This window comes from Heteronotia binoei, chromosome 8 (assembly GCF_032191835.1).
Source record: "Heteronotia binoei isolate CCM8104 ecotype False Entrance Well chromosome 8, APGP_CSIRO_Hbin_v1, whole genome shotgun sequence".
Classification (NCBI taxonomy): Eukaryota; Metazoa; Chordata; class Lepidosauria; order Squamata; family Gekkonidae; genus Heteronotia; species Heteronotia binoei.
Genome location: NC_083230.1, coordinates 104,894,318 through 104,917,555, shown reverse-complemented (window position 1 = coordinate 104,917,555; position 23,238 = coordinate 104,894,318). Strand labels below are relative to the sequence as shown.

Sequence of the window (23,238 nt, the reverse complement as noted above, 5' to 3'; positions counted from 1 at the left end):
AGATTACATATTTTTGTCAGAAGATTCACAAGTTCAACTTTGAGTTCTTTCAGAACTCTTGGATGTATGCCATCCAGACCTGGTGACGTATTAGTTTTTAATTCGTCTATCAGTTGTAAGACCTCCTTTCTTGTCACCTCAATCTGACTCAAGTCTTTCAACACCCCTTCCAAAATTAGCAGTTTTTGAGTGGGCAAACACTTCTCATCTTCCACAGTGAAGACAGAGGCTTCTCAGCCATTTCCCTATCCTCCTTCAGTAATCCTTTTACCCCTTGGTCATCCAAGAGCCCCACTGCCTCCTTGGCTGGTTTCCTGCTTCTAATATATTTGAAGAAATTTTTATTGTTGGTCTTTACGTTTTTTGCAATATGCTCCTCATAGTCCCTTTTTGCCTGCCTGATCACAGTCTTGCATTTGATTTGCCACAGCCTGTTCTCTTTTATTAATCTCACTTGGACTAGCTTTCCACAGCTTAAGGGAGTCCTTCCTACCTTTTACAGCTTCCATTACTTTGTTAACCATGCAGGCCTTTTCTTATACCTGTTTGTGCCTTTCCTAACTTGTGGTATATATTTTATCTGAGCTTCTAGGATTGTAGTTTTAAATAGCCTCCAAGCTTCCCCAAGGGTTTTGACTATATTTACCTTTCCTTTCAGTTTCCTCTTCACATGCCTCCTCATCTCAGAGAATTTACCCCTTTTAAAGTTAAACGTGGTTGTGCTGGTCTTTTGGGGCAACTCCCTATTTATACAAATGGTGAAATCAATAACGTTATGGTCACTGCTCCCAAGCATTTATATCTTGCTCCTCCTGAAAACAGCTCAGAGTGGCTATCCTTTCCAAGCGCTGTCCTGTTGCTGTCAGGATTAAGTGGTGCTTGCCAAGGACATCCAATTGCTTCTCAAGTATGGCTAAGAGCTTGCTAAAGGTGGGAGGTTTTTCAAATGCGAAGTATATATATAGCTTGAGATCTGGGACCACATGGAGCAGAGAAAAGAGCAAGAACTTTCTCCCACCAAGTGACTATTATTTTTCAGGTCAAGGAGGGCAGTCAGGGCACAGAAGGGACATTCAGGTCAAGCAAGCCAAGTGGCCTCTTAGGGTGCCAAACTGGCAGCAGGCTGTACAGAAGGCAGGAGGTAGCTGAGAAGGGGTGTGGCTGGTCTGATGTCATGCTTTCTCTGCTGCCAACCCTGAGGTGGGGGGGCAGAATGGCCGGAGAACAGTTTAAGGGTAGTGTTCTGCTCATCTCCCCACCCCCAGCAGAAACTTCATGCTGCATCTCAGAAGCTTGAAGAAGACCGCAGATTTATACCCTGCCTTCTCTCTGAATCAGAGACCCAGAGCGGCTTACAATCTCCTATATCTTCTCCCCCTGCAACAGACACCCTGTGAGGTGGGTAGAGCTGAGAGGTCTCTCGCAGCAGCTGCCCTTTCAAGGACAACCTCTGCCAGAGCATGGCTGACCCAAGGCCATTCCAGCAGCTGTAAGTGAAGGAGTGGGGAATCAAAACCGGTTCTCCCAGATAAGAGCCTGCACACTTAACCACTACACCAAACTGGCTTGCAAGAGAATCAGTGGGAGAAGGGGGACCATTGCCTCTCATCGCTCAGGGAACACCTGAGAGGAAGCATTCCAACCCCCTTCTGGTGGAAGGGAAACTTCTAATTGCATCCCAGAGCTTTGCAGAGAAGCAATGAGAATTTTCAAGCGTGGGGGTCAAAATGCTGCCTCTCACCCAATAGGCTTGCTGATTTATTTACCATGTTATATACTACTGGCCTTTCTCTCAGGATGCTAGGCAAGTGACAACAATATTCAAACAATCTGATAAAACAGTAAACATTATAACAACAGATATAAAAATTATGTTAAACTCTAACCTAAAAACACCTTATGCCCCCACCAGCAGGGAATTTTATTCTTTGCCCAGGTTCAGGCTGCCCAAAAAGCTCCCCTGAGTAAGTCTTACAGGAAAGCCAAGAGATTAAAAGCCCCCTATAACCTCTTCTGGGAGACTGTGTCACAGACATGGGCAGCCACTGAAACAGCCCAAGCCAGAAAAAGCTTAAGGAATGCTGGCAGCTCCCTCCTCCAGCCTCAGGGCCACACAACACTGCTCCACTGCACAGCACACAGCCTGCACGTTGTGCACTCATGCTGTAAACAAACCTCAGGGGAGAGACAGTGTCAGATTAGTGTCAGCATGACAGCTTTTGGGAGCGTCCAGCTCAGTGCAGAAACTGTTTTGATTTGTAAAGAAAATCTTGAGTTCTGCAAGAAGGCAATTTAAACCCTTTATGGTTCAAAAGTTATCCATGCTATGCTTGTATTTGGTATTTTGCATCATTTATTCAACCTCTGCTGGTTATAAAGTGGCAATGCCCTGAATTGAAGACTCGCTACGAAGTATCTGAAATGCTATTTTGTTCCCTTACTAGCTTATGAAATTTGGACAGCATTTTGCTCATATTTACCTATGTCTTTGCAGTAACAATGGGCAGGGCTTTTCTGTAGCAGGATTAGGCCACACACCCCTGAAGTAGCCAATCCTCCTGGAACTTACAGTAAGCCCTGTACTAAAACCCCTATAAACTCCTGGAGGATTAGCAACATCAGGAGTGTGTGGCCTAATATGCAAAGGAGTTCCCGCTACAGAAAAAGCCCTAATAATGGATATAAACACCACTTTTAAGACAAGAACAAGGAAAACTGATATTCTCAGGATGCTAAATTCCTTTCTAGTCTTCTGCAAGAATATAAGCTCCTATAGCTGAGTGTAGATGAGCACTGCAGGACAGACCAACCTGTTCAAACATGCACTGCAAATGCCTCAAAACTGACACAAAACTGCATTCAACATGTAACAAATTCAAAGTAAAGCTGAGCGGGTTCATACCTTGCTCCACCCAGTCGCAAGGGCTGCTGCCTCCTGCGTCCTTTCCCTGTATTCCTGGTAAGTCACTGGCCTGAAAACAAGAAACCAAAACAGAATTATAAGGGGTGGGGGGGAGGCAAAACAAAATATTACATTCAGTTTTCAGCCAGTATTTCTGAATACAGTGTTCAACTGGTTATACCAGTATCGGAAGGGGGTTTTACTTACCAGTAACATGAGATCACACAATGAGCTAGGTTAATAAAATTTTTGCTGAATTTTCATTCAAACCATAGACAGGAAAGTAAACATTGGAATAATGGGAAATTAATTTTCTTCCAAAAAGAAGGGTGCTGAGATGCAAGCAAAACATCAGTCATCCGTGTCTGATCATCCCAAGCTATGAGAAAACTGCATTTTTAGCCCATTCTTCTTTTAACTTGTAACACTGTGAGAGATACGTATCCTCATAACTACCTTGTTATAGTCATTAGGCTGAGATACAGAGACTTCTCAAGGCTACTTACTCAGCAGCATCATAGCTGAGTGGAAATTTGAATTTGTCTGCCATAATCAAATATATAATAGAACCAAATAAAGAGTCCAGTAGCACCTTTATGACCAATTAAGTTTTATTCAATGTATAAGCTTTTGTGTGTCACACACACACTTCAGATAACAATGAAATGGGAGAAAAGCATTCAAATTTATAGTCAGGATTGAAAAAAAAACCAGTTAGCATATAACATGATGTAGACATTTTGAGACAAAGTAGGCATCATAGTTAACTCTCCCTCAATTAGAAAAGATTCTCTTACACATCTCCTATTCTGACATATTTATTGCATCAAATGTTGTTTCCCCTTAATTGGATCCATACAGCTGTTGACCCTGTGCGTTTGGCTTGTTGTCCCTGCTTTGTCTCATAATGCCCACATCATGTTGTATGCGAATTCATTTTTTCAACCCTGTCTATAAATCTGAATGCTTTCCTCATATTTCACTGTATCTGAAGTAGTGTGAATAGCACAAAAAAGCTTATACCTTCAATAAAACCTTGTTGGTCTTAAAGGTGCTACTGGACTCTTACTTTATTCTGTTGCTTCAGACCAACACGGCTACCCACCTGGGTCTATATAATTGAACCATTACACTACCCTGGAGTGCACTTCCATGTTGTTTTCGATATAAAATCACACTTTTTACATTGGGGTCTTGTCAGGTATACGCAGATACTTGTGAAAGAGGACTTTAAACAAGAAATGATCACAAGCTGAGCCATGTGACGCATTAAAAACCTAACTTCCTTCATGCCGGTTTCAAAAAGCAATTTGCTGTGAACTGGCACACTAGAAACACAAATTCAAGGCATCATTAAACACATAGATCTCTGCAGTTTGATTCTGCCAATATTGCTTGCACAAGTTACTTTACGCAGGCATATAATATTAAGAATGGCTGCAATTAGTTTTCCTTCTATTCCTTTTCACAACAGCATATGTTCAAAAAAGAAATCCTACTGTGGGTAAATCAATTGCCTCAGATGTTTTAAAACTAAAGGCACAAAATGCAAATATTTTAATTAAATAATAAATAGTATGGAATTTGGTGCCCTAACTTGGATAGCCTCCTAGTTAGTCTGAAGCTAATCACAGTTGGCCCTGGTTAGGACTTGGATGGGAAACCACTAAGGAAGTCCAAGGCAGCCAATGGCAACCCACCTAAATTCATCTCTTGCCTTGAAAACCCTGTGAATCGATAGCACTTTCCACCACCATCATCACCATGAAATCTGGAAGAAATTAAATTTGGTATGCTACATCCTGCCTAACACAGCTGAACGCATTTTGTCTTATCAGTTTCTGAAAATTAAATCTGAATAAAACAAGTAGGTTTTTTAAGGCTCTTGAATTTGCTCATTTGAAGGGTTCCTCTTAAACGGCTCCCAGATTTGCTGTTTTTAAAATCTGGGATTTGATCATACCACTGAATACCAGTTACCACAAGCACCATTACATGCAGCAGGGCATCAGATTAGATTCTGTAAAGCAGTGATAAAGTACCTTTCAGAAGAAAAAAATACTGCTATTAAAAATCTAGATCAGCATTTTGAATTTGCATAGAAAACGTCCAAGCTTAAATATGCATAAACATCTGGAGACTGTCAAGATGGGCTTAAAAATGCATTATTTTATGCATTTATCAGAGATTTGCTTTACCACAATTACATTTTCACACGATTTGGAACACGTTATCAGAGGTGGCCAATGGAAGCTCTCCAGATGTTTTTGCCTACAACTCCCATCAGCCTCAGCCACCATGGCCAGTGGCTGGGGCTGATGGGAGTTGTAGGCAAAAAACATCTGGAGAGCTACCATTGGCCATCCCTGCGTTACATGGTTATAAATACACACAACACATAATCTGTAGCAGAACACACAGCTGACTGTAGCACTGTATCATAAAGCCAATAGACTAAACTGTAGATTCTTATAGCTTTACAGTTGTTAAGACTTGACATAAATAAACACACAACAGGTCTGCATGGAATTTGTTGAATCTAGTGCAAAAATATTTCTCCTCCTGCTACCAGCTCAATATGGAAGCGGTATGCACATGTCACTGTACTAGTTACTCAGAAGACTCTCGTAGGGCCCCAATGACCCAATCTTACAGATATTTACAAATAAGCATATCCCTGTGCTAAGTTGAAAAGCTGTGTGCTGCCATGTCAATGATACATACCAATGAGCTGCAGTTCTGTCAGAATACTGGGATGTTTTGAAATGATCTGCACATTCTCTGAATGCAAGATGTGTTTGTTCTTAAAACATCTATGACTATGAATTAGTTTTCCCAAATAATTGGACAGAAGATTTGATCTGCTATGTATTCAAATTATACCAGACACAGAAACATTTCCATTTGAAATTAAAATACTATACCATAAAACAGCCTAATACAAACAGCAGCAACATAAAGACCCAAGTGAACCATATTTTAACAAATTCTAGGAGCCGCTTAAAAAAAAAAAGAGTTGTACATCACTAGTGTCAGTGGAATTTCTATTGAATTTTCCACACAATGTTGCCTTGGGTTTATCGTAGAAAGCACAAAGTAACAACAGAAAGCATTCATGCAACTCCACTCTAGCATTCCCTTTTCCCAGGACATTATGTTGGTCTGGGAAACCATTTCTGTGTTCGACAGTGTGAGTACAGATAGTAACTCAAGTATCTGAAGCCAATATCAACATGTCATTTTTCTCTCAAAATAAAAGAAGCCTCTAAAAGAAGTTCATCATATGCCATTCATCTGAAGCAAGTATCAGTGGTGCCCCAGCAATAATTTGAAAACACAAGGAAGAAAAAAAGCCCCCCCTTGAAGACTTCTTACAAAGAGGGGAGGGGAAATCAGTGAGAGCATTGAAAAGAAAATCCTAAGAGTTTTTTTTATTATAATGAGCAAAATGCTTCTTAAGGCATCTAATGTTCTTAAATCAGTAGAAGTGGCTTAGTTTTCACAAGAAATAAAAGTATTGCCATTTCCCCCAAAATCTCCAACATCGTACACTTTTCCCAGGAGATTCCAAATTTCCAAAAATTTTACCTCACTACCCAGCAAACATCCAAGCAGTAAACACATTTATGACAGCTTAATGCTTGGATGGTGAGATTACACATCTACAAACTAGATGACTGGTAATATCCTTCAAGTGTTTCCCTAGTTAATTTAAACTGTATGTTCCTGACTTAAAATTAACATAACTTGTCATAAGTACAGCATTACAACAAAAGCAAATGCACAGGAAAGTCACAGGATAAATGTGAAATGTGCAGGACAGTGACAGGTTTTAGAACAAAATATTATTTGAAGAACTACTTACACATCTCAATTATTTATTTCATGTAAGAAGATCTTTTATCCAATATTTGTATGCACAACTACAGGCCCTCTGATTTCATTTTTTTAAATTCTATAGCTGCTACTCTGGGCTGTAAGAAGTGTCTAATCAAGAGAGACAGAACAGTCTTGAATAGAACTGAGAGGATACAGCTGATGATCTGATCAATCCATCTTTGGATCCATTACTGTAGAACTCAAGATGTATTTCCAACAAGGTTGCCAATTCTGGGTTAGGAAATACCAAGAGGTGGTTTTTTTCAGGGGGTGGAACCAGGGGAGAGCAGGGTTTGGGAGGGGAGGGATTTCAATGGAGTATAAGGAGTTCACCTTCCAAAGCAGCCATTTTCTCCAGGTGAACTAATCTGTCACCTAGAGATCAATTGCAATACCCTAAATTCCAATATTTTATTTCATATTCAAACTGGGGGGGGGGGGAGTTTAGCATGTCAAACTTTCCCTGAAAAGTTTTTAGGCTTCTGTATATTAAAGCACTACATGTAGCAGAGACAAATATAATAATGTGGAAAAATCCTATGCTTTTAATAAAGTTAGAATACTAGGTTTATCAAGCCATTGCGGTGTCAATTATCTTATCCCTCTAGCATTCACACTACTGACACAAAATAAAGTACCAATACTTTGTTCAGAATCACATCTCTACACATTCGTTTGAAAGAATGCAGTAAAGTTAAAACCCTATATCATGTTAACATTAAGGGCCTAACCCCACTAAGTGGGGGGGGGGGGGGGAAACCAAGCAAACTGACTTACATTAAACACGTTCCTGTGCTACCTCAATGCAATTTCTCTATTACTTCCTACTTGCCCCTCATATTAAAAGCCAGGAGCATTCCCACTATGAGAATTAGAAAGTAGTTCCAATAGCAGATGTTCACCCAAGATATGTGTTTGATAACATCTGGGGTACCTAAAATTTATCAGATTTATATCCTGCCCTCCCCCGACAGGCTCAGGGCGGCTAACAACAGTTTAAAAACATTAGCAAACATATTAAAATTAGATCTATAAAAACATTTCGATAGATATTAAAAATTCAGGATGGCAAGCTTCTGTTTTCCATTATATTAATTCAGTAAGATTGTCGATGCTGAAGGTAATAGCCACTTCCCCCTAACCATTAAAGGCAAGTTTGAAAAGTTCAGTCTTACAGGCCCTGTGGAACTGTGGCAGGTCCCGCAGGTCCCTGATGTTTTGGGGGAGGGCATTCCACAAAGTGGGGGCTGTTACTGAGAACGCTCTGGCTCTAGTGCTGGTCAATCGAGCTTCTTTTGGTCCAGGGATCTTAAGAAGATTTTAATACAGAGATATCAGTATTAACCCCATGGCATTGTAGTATGGCAACCAGAATGTAAACATTTAGGATAAAGAACACTATCCTGACTACTATCTAGTGTGCAAGGAGGATGTTTTTATTATGGCCGAACAATGCTCACAGCTTTAAAAGATAAAAAACTGTCAGTTCATCTCATGCACAAAAGACCAGTGTGTAGTTAAGAAAGCAAACTGAAACAGGTTTAAAAAGAAGTGAATCAAAAGGCAGTCACATCATCCAGTTTTATCATAATTGTGAGAATTTTAAGAGCAAGTACCTTCCTGCTGAGCAAAGCAAATGAGAACTCACTTGCTAAGTAGGATCTCTAATGCCTTTTGAAGGGGTTCCCTCAGTTCTCGGGATACTTTCTCTCCCAGATGAGCTAAACAGTCTTCTATTGAAGTCTCTGGGTCAGCAGGACTGAATACTGGAGATGTGTGGCAGTCAAATCCTGTACTGGTAAAGGCTGAAGAAAAATAATACAGAGTCACCATTATTAGAAATGTAATATTCATACTGCTATAGAAGAGTACAATTTGAGTTCAGTAGGGTATAAAACCAGGGGTCTCCAACCTTTTCAAGTCTGCAGACACCTTTGAAATTCTGACACAGTATGATGGGCCTAGCCACAAAATGGCTGCCACAGCTCAACTTCGGTTACACAATGAAGACCCTTGGGCTCTGGTGGCAGCTGCTGCAAAATCCATGTTTTGCACAGGCAATCAAATCTCCATTGGCTAATCAGCCCCACAAGGGCATTGGCATGTGCCATGGCATCCTTAGTCATCCCACTGGGTAACCCTGGTATAAGCTGTCTAAAGAGTCAAAGCTCCCTTGACTCTTGAAAGCTTATACTCTGGAAACCTTGATGGTGTGTAGGGTGTTCTTGGACTCGAATCTTGTTCTTTTCAATGTATACCAATGCTGCTACCCACCTGGAATCATCTTAGTGCTAGAGGACTGCTGCACTACAAGAACATGTATCAGTACTAGTTACTAAAAAACACGGCAGTAAATAAATACAAAGTACAATGCTCCATCTAAGCTGTGGATTCTTGTGAGCAAAAATTCTGCTTCATGAGCTACTGGCATTAAAGTTGTGAGCAAGCGATTTGGCTACTGCATAAATTTACTTGCTCTCGGGCCATCCTTCCTGACCTAAGACAAAAATGTGCAAGTCGGAGGCTAAAAAAACTGAGCTAGCTCGCAGTAACTCAGGTTAGAGACAACACTGCTTCAGACAGTTCTGAACCCAAGATTATTATTCTTTTTTGCCTTTCATAATTTTGGCTATAATTCTGGCTAGTGCATATGTGCAAAAGGAAGCCCTTTATACCAAAGTGTTTACTGCCATATATGCAATACATCTCTGCAAGCTCTACCCTGAGCTTTATTTCTTGGTGTGACTGAAAACTGGAAACTAGTTTTTACCTACTTAATATTTTGAGGGATTTATATGATTGGCTCAGATATGCAAGCTTTCCCATTCTTCATTTCTACTCAGTGCAAGGTTAGCTATGCTATCATGCCGTTTTTAATAAAAGATGTTAATTATAACGTCATTTACAGGGCTCAAAAATTTAACAATAACTACAAATAAGCAGACAACAGTAAGAGAACAGGTGTTTTGGTTCAACTTCCACAAGTATATGGTTTTACCATCTCTCATTTATTACCACTCTATTCATCTCTTCTGGCAGAAAGTGTTCCTACCAATTGCTGTCTGTTGATTAGATACTTAATCAGAATCTGACAAAGAAATCACACATGTACATATACAACAAATGGTAAAGTGTAGTGATTAGAAGAGTCAGGAAATTTGAGCTTCAATCATCATTTCATTCATAGTAGCTGCTTTACTCTTTTTGAGCCTGCAGAGTTTCTGCTCCAGTCATCAATACGGGGAGAAGCCAATATTGACCTTCTTTGCAAGGCAATGGTAAGAATTAATGAAATGATGTGTGTGGTACTTTGAGAGCACAGAAAAGTTAAAATTATTATTTAGGATAAGGAAACTGATTTGACCTACATTAGTAACTAATACTGAATAATTTAAAAACTAGCATGATGTGGTGGTTAAAGTCTTAGACTAGGATCTGGGAGACGCAGGTTCAAATCCTCACTGCCATGAAAGCTTGCTGGGTGACCATGGGCCAGTCACACACTGTCAACCTAACCTACCTCACAGGGTTATTGTGAGAATAAAACAGAAGAGAGAGAAGGATGTAAGCCACTCTGGGACCCCACTGGTGAGCAAGGTGGGGTATTAAAGTAAATGAGTAAATAAACTAAATATCAAATGAGTGCAACAACTGCATGGTACATAAATATGCTATATCATTCCAAAGTCATAAAAACACAATTCAAGCAAAGTACATAAATTTAAGTTCCACTGAGTCTAATAGGAGAATTAAGCATATGATTCTCTGTCTTCTAAATCAGTAAGATATAAAAGTTCTTAACTTTGGGCTGGATCATGACCTAACAAATTACTGTAAAATAAGAAATGCTGAGGTTATAAAGAAAATGGGCGAACAGGATCAGAAATATTTATTCATTTAAACTTAAAGCAGTTTGCAGTTGAACAGCCAATCATTAATGGAAATAATGTTTTGGTGATTTATTCAGGCTGCCATTTTGTCTCATCAGATAATGTAACAAGAAAATAAAGCTGTATTGCTCGCTGATACACTTGCATTTTAAACTACATATTAGGCTGAAAGAGTTGCCTAAGTTACAGAGACTTGCAAGTAGGAAACCTCAACTTTAAGCCAGAACAACATTAGCGATACAGAAGAAAATCCACCAATATACACAGACCTTCCAAAATTTCTTCATCAAGATGTTTCAATTCTTCCTCAATTTCTGCTTTAACTTTCTCCAGAACCTCCTTATCTAAAGCCTGGGAGCCTGTAGATGGATCTGTCATTGAAATAAATCAAAGAGCTCAGCTAAGAGGCTGCCCTGTCAAGGCATGTATAAGGCGGAAGGACAGCAAACAATAACCAAAAATCACTTAATTCTACTGAAGCAAATTAAAAAAAAAGCTTCATTTCTCACATTTGACAAGTACTGCATAAAAATAGGAATGGGGATTAAGTGTTTATGTCACAACATCATCCAAGTCAGGGATACCTCTATATGCAGCAAATCCCTTGCAGTGAAGGAAAAAAATCTATCAGAAAACCAGTAAATACAAAATAAAGTATATTTAAATACAGCAAAAGAAAAAAAATGAAGCAATGACTATTCACAATTCAGACATTGTCCATTAATAATCCAGAATTAACACCATTTCCCTGAAATGCAACCTTATATGTTTTGTTATTCAAAACACTAACATTTACAAGAAGAAAGCAAATCTCTAATCCTACAGACACTGGTTGATAAAGCCCTTCAACACTCCAATTTAAAGCAATACATTAATGTAATTTTTCTGATGCTTTTCTCCTCAGCAAAATAAACAGAACTTCACACACACATTCTTCTTCAACAGAAAACCTAATGTACTTAGCAGGTTTTATTTATGGTCTTCTAACAGATTTCATCGACCAACATTGTAGAAGATAGGGGTTTTTTAAAATGTGCCTCTTTTCCCACATATTCTACCACAAGGACTGATTCTCTGACTCAGCTTTTCAAGATTCAATATATAAATGAATGTATCAAATACATTAACTGGTAGCCTTTTGAACGGTCTAAGTAATACAGTCGAAATTCCCTCTTCTAAAATATATACAATTATAGCAATATTATTTTTGGCATTCAGGAACAAGGGGATTTGCTTCAAAATACTTTACCTATCAACTCACATCCCTTTTGGCCTAAGTTTTAAAATGTTAAGCCTTTATTTACTTAAAACATTTATTAGCCACCTTCTATATGTGGGGGGGGGGGCTAATAAACATAAGCAACTTATAAACATAAATAAAATACATAAAAAAAACATAAAACCAAGATTTAAAATCGGGATTAAACTTAACCAAATGCACTCCTAAATAAAACCGTATTCAACTGCCTCTGAAAAATCAAAGTGAGGGCAAAGTGTTTTATGCCAAGGTTTTAATAGCTATATTCCCCCCCAAAAAACAGGGATGGAAAAGAAATTAAACTGCAAACCATGATTCTATGCAGTATGCTACTGAGATAAAGTCCAATATCAACCACCACTGGGGTTAGAGAGACAGGCCTGGTTCTAGTTTAAAGAGATAGCAACAGTGGGAAGAACCAGCATCACAGTCCCCCCTCAGGTCATAAATTCTACCAACCCACCTCATCCTAACAGCTTCAATCCTTGCTATATATTCCCAAACAACATGTAAGAAAAACAAGAGCACTGCCTGTAAACACCTAAAGTGTCCAATGTTACTAAAGGATAAGAGTAGGCTGGGTCTGGCCAGAAGTCATTCCTAGGTGTTGATAATAGATCCTGGCGGCAAAGTTTGAGTTCAGTGGCAAAGTGTTGGTCTTAAAGGTGCCACTGAACTCTTATTTCGTTCTAGGTGTTGATTGCATCTCTAGATCTTCAGACTACAAGGCAGGTAAACAAAGCTCTAGACCAGGGGTACTACGACTAACCTTCCATGGAGCAGCACCATGACAAAATTGGCAACATTACAACTTCTAAAAGAGCAGTTCCTTCAACAATAGAGAGCTCATTCTGGCCATCCAAGTATCTGCACAATACCTGCCTTTGAGAAAGGCTACATTACTATTATACAAGAAAAGTTTGTCCTGCCCAACTGCAAAAGAATCCATTAAGCTGAACACCTGTTTCCACAGGACTCGCAGATACTGATCACATGTGACAAGCTGTCATAGTAGATAAGAAACCATGCTGAAAATGAAAAGAAATTTCAGCACATAGAAGTACTGTTTAGCCAACTAATTTGTACTATTATGTCTTCTATTTCATTAATATATCCACCTTCAAAGCCACTCAACACTCAAGCAACTATTCAGAGCTGCTAATGGCTTCTCCATTGCATAATTTTCCAAGAGGCAATACTGCAAAGATTAACAAATTAGATGTTCATGGGGTAGACAGCTACAGGAAACACCCCATTCTAATTCCAAGAATTGATTCAGCACACCAGGATATTCTTGCGACTAAATTTCACCCATTTTTTCTTCTATTTGCAAAGCTATTCCTAAATAACCAGAAAAGGCTTGCCAGCTTCCAGAGAAATATAGCATAATAATATATTGCTCTAAGGTGACGCCCTCCGGTCAGTTCAAGAACAGCACTACCAAACTCTGCAGGAAGTCATATTTAGCTGGGCTTTACTGACAAGGCAACTCAAACGGTGACACTTCCATTCCAGCATTTCTCCTAAGTGAAAAATGCAAATAATTTTATTCTTTTAATTGGTAGCACAGGCTAGTTCATTACAGGAGAATCTGTCAGTTCCGATCTGTAGCACAGTATGCCCTGTTACAAAACCGTACAACTGCAAAGGACAATACAAGAATATCCTTTTCTAGGTATAAGGTTGATAAACACACAATGATGAAAATTAAAGCTATTGGTGGAGAAACATCCTGCACCCAAGTTTTCACCCCAATGTTTCAATTAACATGACTGCTCTTTCTCCATAGAAGGGAGGGAGGTTAGAGATAGGAACTATCAAACTCCCCGAAGAGAGCACTCAAATTCTTAACTAGGCTAACTCCCAGCACAGAGCACTCAAGCTCTTAGCCATGCTAATGGCCTACTACCTCAACTCCTACTTCTAAGCCACACCTAGACCCTTAAAGTTGGGAAGAACAGAAGAAAACTCTTCCTTTGGGACAGGAAGGTCATCCCAAGAGGAGGGGAAAGAAGGAGTTACAAAAACTCTGCACACAGGAAAAAGGCTTCTTCTTTCATTTTGGGCAGCTCTTCAGATGCTCACATGTCATGATGAACTAAGCTTTCACCGATGGGCTCCATCTTGTCCACAAGGCAGGGGACTGTGGAAAGGAGTCCCAACCTGGAAGCATAAGGGAATGAGGAACTCTAACTTAGTGCAACTTCAAATAAATCTTGCCTGTCCTAACATTCAACATGATTTAGAAAGTAGGGACCAAAAACTAGCACTTTTTTGTTGCTTCCTTGCTAAGTCCAGTTTGCTTTTTTTAAAAAGTGTATTCTTTTATTCATTCATTAAACTCTTTTAAATTTTAAATGCTCTGAGTCCAGTCTCTGGAAAAAAAACACCACACCTATTTGAACTTGCTGTCTGAAGAGTGGTTACAGGGAGAGGAAGCAGAGAAGCTTTCCATCCCTGGACCACAACAGCTCTAAATTGTGAAGACACAATAGATCACTCTCACTTCTGCTTGCAGAGGCAAAGTGGGAGACACAGCAATTAGGTAGGGCTTCTAAATAGTAATGCAAGCACAAAGAGCTAGACGTATGGCTCCATCTGGCAGGATCTACTCTGAAGAGTAATTGATTGCAGTTGGTAGTTGCCTGGTTTGTAAATGGAACCCCAGGGGAGTGAAAGGAAGGGGAACACCGCCGTGCAAATACTTGGGGTTGTTGTGGAGTTCTTCTAACCTTCTGGGTGTCCAACCAGAAGAAACAAGAAGGCCTGTAAGCAATGTTTACTCTAAGCTGCAAAGTCTTATAAGAAAATTCTACTTTGTGAGCTACTGTTATTAAAGTTGTGAGCTACTGGCATTAAAGTTGTGAGCTCCTGCATAAACTATTGTGCTCTGGGGTTAACCTTCCTGAGCTAAGACAAAAATGTGTGAGCTGGAGGCAAAAAATCTGTGAGCTAGCTCACGCTAACTCAATTTAGAGGGAACGGCCTGCAAGCCCGTTCCTTCACACCATCTTTTGTAGGGCTGTAGTTATCAAACTGATTAGAACTGTCACATTAGCTTGATTCACAGACTTCACATCATACTGCATAATTGAATCAAGGAATCTAAAACAAATGGAATCAATGACAGACAAGATATTGACTGGGTTCTCAGTTAAAAAGAATGGGGACATCAGGGTTTGCCTGTTCTAGATGTGATTACAATCGCTAAAAGATCATGTTCACAGACAACATATTCCTGAATTTTGTTGTGCTCCTGATATATCCAGGAGTGTTTTCTACTAGTTTCCCGATTGGTGCACCACCATTACCTGAACTACCTTCCTTAGCTCTATTTGTACCAAAATATCTACAGATACAGTAAGGCAACAGAAAAGATGTAATTAGTTTCTCTTGTGGGAAGGGAGCTCTGTCTGTGCTACTTCTGCCCATGTTTGCTGACTCCTAGAGGTAGAAGTTCTTCCAGCCTTAAAAGTTACAGATGCATCCCCCCATCTACACATAGATAAAACATGAGGATTCAGCTAAAGACAGCAGAGGCAAATGTTTCTCTACTTTTTGTATGCGTGAGCAGATTTAAAGTTATTATAACCATCAAAACTTTACAATACAATGCACAAAATGAAATACTAAAAACCTAGAAAATCAAGAAGGAATTGCATTAAACTACTAGGAAAATGGAAAAGGTTCACATTAGTTACAAGCAACTGTAGCTGTACAATAACATTATTAGAAAAGTTAATAACTGTAACAAGGCTGGAAAGGTGCTGGAAAGGTATTAGAAGCTATTTCCATATCAAGAATGGTAACTATAAATATACTGAAGAATATACTCTGTTATTTAAAAATGAGAATCTAGAGTAGATGATATTTCCATAACCCCCTCTATAAGTTAGACATTACCCACACACTTAACATTTTAAAATGTTATGAAATGAAATGATTGAGGACTGAGAACAGGCCTAATGGACATACATTGTGCCATATGAATAAGATTTTACCCCCACCACTACAAAAAAGGTCACTATCCTCCTTTTCTTTATTTGTCCCCAACAACTCATTATTTTATTTTGCAACATTTCCACATTTGAAGTATAGAAAATATTTTATAGCTAATCCCCCTCCCCCCAAAAAAGTGTAAATAACAAACACTACCTTGAGTTGGCAGAGAATGCTGTTCCTGAGGCTTCTCCTGGGACAAGAGACCCAAATAGCTGAGGACAACGTATTTTGTCTCATAGTGAAAACCTACAGGCACAGAAGTAGAAGATGCCATCTGGTTGGCTCCCAAAGCTACACAGGATGATAGACCACGTTGTTTCTCCTCTGTTCAAGACCTGAACACTGAAAAATTAAAACGTTAAGATTTAAAAGCATATTCAAGAATTCATACAATGCAGTTAAGCCAGTACACATAAATTAGAAGGACAACCAATTCACATATCAACATGCAGAAATATATTGACGGGAAAAAATATTATATAAAAGAATCATCAAAATATTAACCTAAGTTAGTTGACTAGGCTTTTAATGCAATATTAAATGCTATAAAACCCAAGAGAATACATCACTGAATTTCTCTTTTGCCTACAAGTATTATCAAATACTGTAAAACATATCTCAGTATAATAAGAGGTAGCAATACACCAGTAGACAGCTTTTTAAAAGGGGGTGGGCAGACTTTGAGATGTATCTCTACATATGCCATCATTCGTTCCATGTAACTTATCAATTTGACAGTTTTTCAAAGTACAGTACATTCAGCAGTGAAAAGCTGTCTTTCTTTTAAAAGAAAGTGAGAAGCTCTTGACAAGCTCATTCTCTGTCTAGGGAGCTCTGTATTTCAGAGGGAACCATTTAAAAATGCACACCCCATCACTACCTGGAATCCAAAGAGGTGGAGTACAGGAAAAGCTTTCACGTTCTGTTCTGCTGACTCCAATTAGTTTTGAAATGGATCACACTGGCTTTTGACTGCTGCCTATTGTTCAGAAACTTGCCATCATAGCACGTTTTATTTGGCTAATAAGGCTAAAATACCCCCATTCTGGGTATGCTAAATGGCTGAGAGACTTGCCAAGATTTATGTTCCCTATATTCTTCACTCTTAAAAGTTCTGTTTCTACTGATGAACAGGCGATTCATAAGAAGCCACAATGTGTCAACTAACAAACTTATACTACAGTAAAGCAACAATACCAGAAATGGAGGGAGAAATATTTCACTTTCCTCCCTTCCCTGAGAAGTGTGCACAAAGAACATGTCTCAATTCAATACTACTATAGCCCCAAACCATAGTAGTTCTGATGAAATGTCAATGCAAGTTAATTTCCAGTGCAACACAAGTGCTCTGCAATCCTTACCCCTATTTTCACACTGAGACAATTTATTTATGCGGACAATGTTTCTCAGTATGTGCAACCAAACAGAGAATCACGGAAATTAGAGACAGAGATCCAAGCCACAAGGCTTCTGCAATTACCAGCCTCAAAAATGATTACAATTAAACAATATGGTATAGAAAACTTATTTAAATGTATCCATTCTTATCAAAACCTCTAAATTATATGAAATACTAGAATGTCCAATCCACCACAACCAAAGTCCTTAAATTTTTAACACAAATTAATGCTTGCCTAAGCATCTGGAAACAAATGGGAACTGCATGAGTTCTTACCATGTTTTTGAAAATGTCTTTGTAAAGCTCGAAGAAGTGGAAGTGACGCAAGGGAACAAGTGGGACCTTGTTGCGTCTGAATATTATGTTTGCTGCATTCTAAAGGACTGCTGTTAGAAGTTACAGACTCCAGAGACTTTCATTCACTTCTCAGACTGCCACCTGGACCTTTTTTGAAGAAGCACTCCATTAAGTTGTGTTAATAATTTTAAGGACTTTGGTTGTGGTGGATTGGATGCTCCTAGTATTTTGTATAATTTAGAGGTTTTGATAATTTAAGAATTAATATATTTAAATAAGTTTTCTATACAATATTAATTGTAATCATTTTTGAGGCTGGTAATTGCGGAAGTCAAGGCTTCTTAATATGGCAACCTTTCCTTAGCAATAATTAGTTTAGTCATAATTATGTAATACTTTCCACTTGTTTTTTAAGTCAGTTATGATGATAGGTCAAATTTTCAGGATCATATCAGGATTCCTTTTAGTGTTACATCAGCCATATTTCAGTTTCCATGTAAAAACTGGTTTTACAAATTACCAATTAGTGAGAAGATCAACCACAGAACACTGGAGTTATGTTTATATGCGTTCTTGAGAGCGTGCCACTGGCCCCAGTGATATTACTCCTTTCATCTGTTAATGAGTACTGAAAGTTTATCTTGTGTCTCTTCTATTGTTCTTCGGCACAGGGACAAATTCCCTGAAAACAATGATTCAGATGCCATTAGACCTGTTCTATCTTCTGCAGCAAAGTCTAAGGCAAAGAATACAACTTCTCTACAGATTAAAAAAAAAAAAGTTGAGCAATGCCTTTTTCAGTCAGTTACTATCTAATCTTTGGCTTTCATTCATTATTGTAAGCAGGAACAGATAACAGTTTCTGTTAAGACAATCCTCTGGGAAGCCTAGCTTCTTCTTCTCATATTGTTTATTAATGCCTGGAAGCCTCTACAAGCTATTCCCCTTGATGGATTCCCTTGCTGCAGAATCATTACAGTTATGAATTATATACAAAATACTAGCGAGAAAACCCTGAAAACCACTAACATAATTGTCCTCACAATTCAAAACACATTAGCAAACATCTTTTGTGCTGCCAAAATGCCTTTAAAGTTACAGCACTGCTGCTTCAATATTGCTTATGGGGGAAAGAGCTGCCTCACAAAGTGACATGTGCTAGGGCAGAACACAATGGTTCTACTGCTTAAATTCCAAAAGCTAAGTATTTTTTAAGACATTTCAATTATCAATGTGGCCAAGGAGCAGAGCACTAAACTTAAACCTGGAAGAACAGACTGCACATCCCAAGTAACCATAAACCCACTTGCCAGTTTCTAGGCAGTCATTATCGTCAAGGATGGTGAAACCACAACTTGAGAGCCACATGTGGTTCTTTCACACATACTGTGTGGCTCTCACCCACCACCCCATTGGCTGGCTTGGAAAAGGCATTTATCTGTTAAATCAATTCTCCAGGCCAAGCCAGCTGGCGACTTGTAGAATTCATTTAAAATTGATTTCTTTCCACCTCTCCCTCCCCACATCTATTTGCCTGTCTGCCTTCCTTCCTGTCTTGTGGGTCTCAAACATATGACTTTTATTCGATGTAGCTCCTGCATTAAGTAAGTTTGGCCACCCCTGCTTATAGTTAAGAGTATTAAATTAACAGTTTTACAGCACTGATATTACCAAGATAGAAGACTAATTATGTGCAGCTTTATAAATAGTCACTTGACCTTTTGGACACACAGGACATAAATTACATGAAAACTGTCAGTGTGTCACAAAGCTGCTAATGTGCCCCCAAAGTGCTTGTGAATGGTTCCTCATCCTCTTGGAGAGGAGTGACAAGTGCAACGCCTCAAAGATCTGTCCTGGGACCTGTTTTGTTCAATATCTTCATCCAAATAATTTATAATTATTTGGATGGAGGAAATGCTTATTAAATCTGCAGATGATACAAAATTGGAAGAGCAAATACATTAGAAAGTCAGGATACAGGATCTCGACAGGCTGGAAAACTGGGCTAAAACAAATTGAATTTTAACAGGGATAAATGTAAAGTTCTGCATTTAGGTAAGAAAAATCTATTGCATCATTATAGGGTGGGAAAGCCTTGTTTTGAATGGCCCTGAGCCATTCGTGGGAAGGGCGGGATATAAATCTCAAACAAACAAACAAACAAACAAACAAACAAATAAATAAATAAATAAAATATGTGCAAAAAGGATCTAGGGGTCTTAGGGGACCATATGTGATTTTGGGCTGTATCAACAGAACATATGAAGAACATATGAAGCTGCCTTATACTGAATCAGGCCCTTGGTCCATCAAAGTCAGTATTGTCTACTCAGACTGGCAATGGCTCTCCAGGTTCTCAAGCTGAGGTTTTTCAGACCTACTTGCCTAAACAGAAACGTCCAGATCATGTGAAGTGATGGTATTGCTTTACTCTGCTCTGGTTAGACCTCACCTAGAGTGTTGTGTTCAGTTTTGAGCACCACAATTTAAAGACACAGACAAGCCGGATTGCATCCAGAGGAGGGCAACAAAGATGGTGAGATGTCTGTAGATCAAGTTCTACAAGGAAAGGCTGAAGGAGCTGGGTATGTTTAGCCCAGAGAGAAGACGAATGAGAGGTGACATGATCACCATCTTCAAGTACTTGAAGGGTTGTCATATAGAGGATGGTGTAGAATTGTTTTCTGTTGTCCCAGAAGGTTGGACCAGAACCAACAGGTTGAAATTAAATCAAAATAATTTTTGATTAAATATTAGGAAGACAGAATAGTTCCTCAGTGGAACAGGGCTCCTCAGGAGGTGGTAGGCAGTCCTTCTTTGGAGGTTTTTAAGCAGAGGTTAGATGGCCATCTGACAGCAAGGCTGACTCTGTGAACTTAGATGAATCATGAGGAGGGCAGGAAGAGTTGCATCAGTGCTTGGTTTTCACGGCCCTTTCTTACATGCCCAGGGAAAAGCTGTTTGTCCCAAGTGTGTCAAACACACGGCCCAAAAGTGGAATCAGGTCCCTGAAGGGCTCCTGTCAGGCCCACGAGCAACTCACTGTCATCTGCTTTCTTCTCCCTCTCTTAAGCAAGGTCCAGCCGAATAAGGTCTCATCCTTCTGCATCTCACCTTGCTTTGCTAGGCTTGCTCAATTGCTATTTTCTCTATTGGCTGAGGCTTCCCATATAAGTAGGCCGATACTGACCACTATACATTGTTGTCTTTGTATTCTTGCATTGCCTCATAGAAGTTGTGGTTATTTCTCTGTGGAAGACTATAGTTTTGCAGACAAAAAATAACCCTTAGTCTGTGTCATGGTGCCTTCACATGATCTTTACCAGCACATGAAATATCTTATGTACAAAAGCTCGCAATGTCCAACCATTTCATGTTTTCCTCTGGGTCTTAGGCTCAAAGCGCTAACCATGAGATTTCTGTAATGAATGCCAATAAAACAGAAGTAGGTTTGCAACTTACAGATGCACACCTGAGCAACCCCTGAACAGCATATTCAAGATTGCAGACATTGTCTCCAGATTTTGATGCAAAAATTCAGAGCAAGAGGTGTCAGTTACCAGAGACTGACACAATATTGCAAAAGTGCTAATCTCTTTGAAGCATGGCCCAGCCCAATATTGTCTCATTTGTCAGATCCATCCTCCATAAAAATGATTTTGACACCCCTGTGCTATGGGGTCAGGCAACAATTGTTCTCCAGGCCATTTTCACCAGGGATCCGGGAGGGTTTTTTTCTTGCTATCTTCTGGGTGTCATGGGTGGAATTGGTGAATTTCCTGCATTGTGCAGAGAGTGGATGAGGTCCCTTCCAACTCTGATTCTATGAAATAATTTAAATCGGTATTCATAGGCAGGCAGGTTTGTGGGATTTTATTTGCAGAACTGAATGAATAGCTACAATATAACAACTGTTTCAAGTACTACAGAACACAGAAGGTTGGATCCAAACAGCTTTTACACTCATTCTTGCCAGTTCTCCTTACTACAGCTTCTCCCACATGGCTTTTGTAAATGCAGGTCCAATGATTCCCAGTGTAACATTTTTTAGTGATCAATGGGGACCCATGCTTCTATTTTCACCAGGAGAAAAACTGCTTGGATCCAATTTAGGTCCAACCTCAGTATTAACAGTCAGTTAACGCTTCTTTATGGCAAGGAGAAGGAGAAAAACAGGTTAAATATACAAATGGATTGAAATCACGAGGTCTTTAGCCAATTATGTGCTTGCATACTTAGTTCATTTTGCAAAACTGAAATTTTCAACTAAATGTCTGAGAAATCAACTGAACTCATTTATCAGGATTGTAAAACTTCCACTTTATTATTTTATATATTTATTTTAATTTTATTGGATTTACCGTATATCCTGCCCTCCCCGCCGAAGAAGGCTCAGGGCGGCTCACATCAATAAAACATTTACAATGCTGAATTCTAACCATTAAAACATTAAACAATATAAACAATTAAAACATATTAAAACAGTTTGGTGCTAGTGTTAATTCCAGTATCTTCAGCCCGCTTGAGTATCCTCATATACTACTATCAGCTGAAGGCGAGTTGAAGCAAAGTTGTCTTACAGGCCTTGTGGAACTGGACAAGGTCCCGCAAGGCTCTTACTTCTTCCGGAAGTTGGTTCCACCAATAGGGGGCCGCTATAGTTACATACTCTCAACCTAACTCATTTTACTACTTTTTAAATTTTATATTTAAAAAAAAAATCAGACTGAGTTTCAAGAGGAAACTATCACTCCACCCAGAGATATGAGATAGAAAACTTTTTGTAAATACCTCCACCATTTTTACATTTCTGCACAAAATTTTGTTCCTAAAAGATTCATTGTTTCATAAAATAATTAATGGCTGCCATTGTAAATAACAATAATGTAAATATCAAGTCACAATTGACTCATGGTGTTGGCTTATGGGGCTTTCAAGGCAAGAGATGGACAGAGGTAGTTTCACATCACCTTCCTCTGCACAGCAACCCCAATCTTCCTTGGTGGTCTCCCATCAAAGTGCTAACTTCTGGCCAACCCTGCTTAGCTTCCAGGTTCTTGACGAACTCAGGCTAGTCTGGGCTATTCAGGCTGTCATTGCTAATACAAAGAGTAATTAAAGTCTTTCAGATGATTATCCCTAAGAATTGCGTGCGAGAATTGAGTCTCACTAATTGTAAACAGGAATGGGATAAAACCACTGATACATATAACAACCTAAGCATAAAATCGTTATGAACTCACCTGACTGGTTGTGATTTAACCTGCACACCCAGTGCACGATGAATTTTTATTTATATGTCTTCTTTCACATTGGGAAAGAGATCCTACAAGCTGATATGAAACTAACAAGTAATGCTATGGACAGCAACAGTGGAACTGAACTGCCCCAGGGGCCTCTCTGGAAATGAGTCAAATTCTGTTGAAATAGAATCACAGAGTTGGAAGGACCTCCAGGGTCATCTAGTCCAACCCCCCTGCACAATGCAGGAAACTCACAAACACCTCCCCCTAAATTCACAGGATCCTCATTGCTATAGAAATAGATGAGTAGACAGCCATAGGTATAGCGTGTCACACAGTAAACGTTGGAGTAGTATCTGGGAGAC

At 39.2% G+C, this 23,238-nt stretch overlaps 1 protein-coding gene across 3 annotated transcripts in view; it reads right to left on the bottom strand.

Annotated features, from left to right (window-relative positions):
• The window catches only part of BCL2L13 (BCL2 like 13), a 51,656-nt gene that overhangs the window by 21,963 nt on the left and 6,455 nt on the right, over positions 1-23,238 (bottom strand). For 2 of the 3 annotated variants that reach the window (XM_060245790.1, XM_060245791.1), the window contains exons 2-5: positions 16,085-16,273; positions 10,941-11,042; positions 8,430-8,586; positions 2,903-2,972 (exon numbers count right to left, since the gene is read on the bottom strand). In XM_060245790.1, the coding sequence (XP_060101773.1) occupies positions 2,903-2,972; positions 8,430-8,586; positions 10,941-11,042; positions 16,085-16,205 (450 nt within the window). In that variant the 5' untranslated portion in view covers positions 16,206-16,273. The remainder of the gene's footprint in view (positions 1-2,902; positions 2,973-8,429; positions 8,587-10,940; positions 11,043-16,084; positions 16,274-23,238) is intronic. The other variant, XM_060245792.1, reaches the window with a different exon arrangement.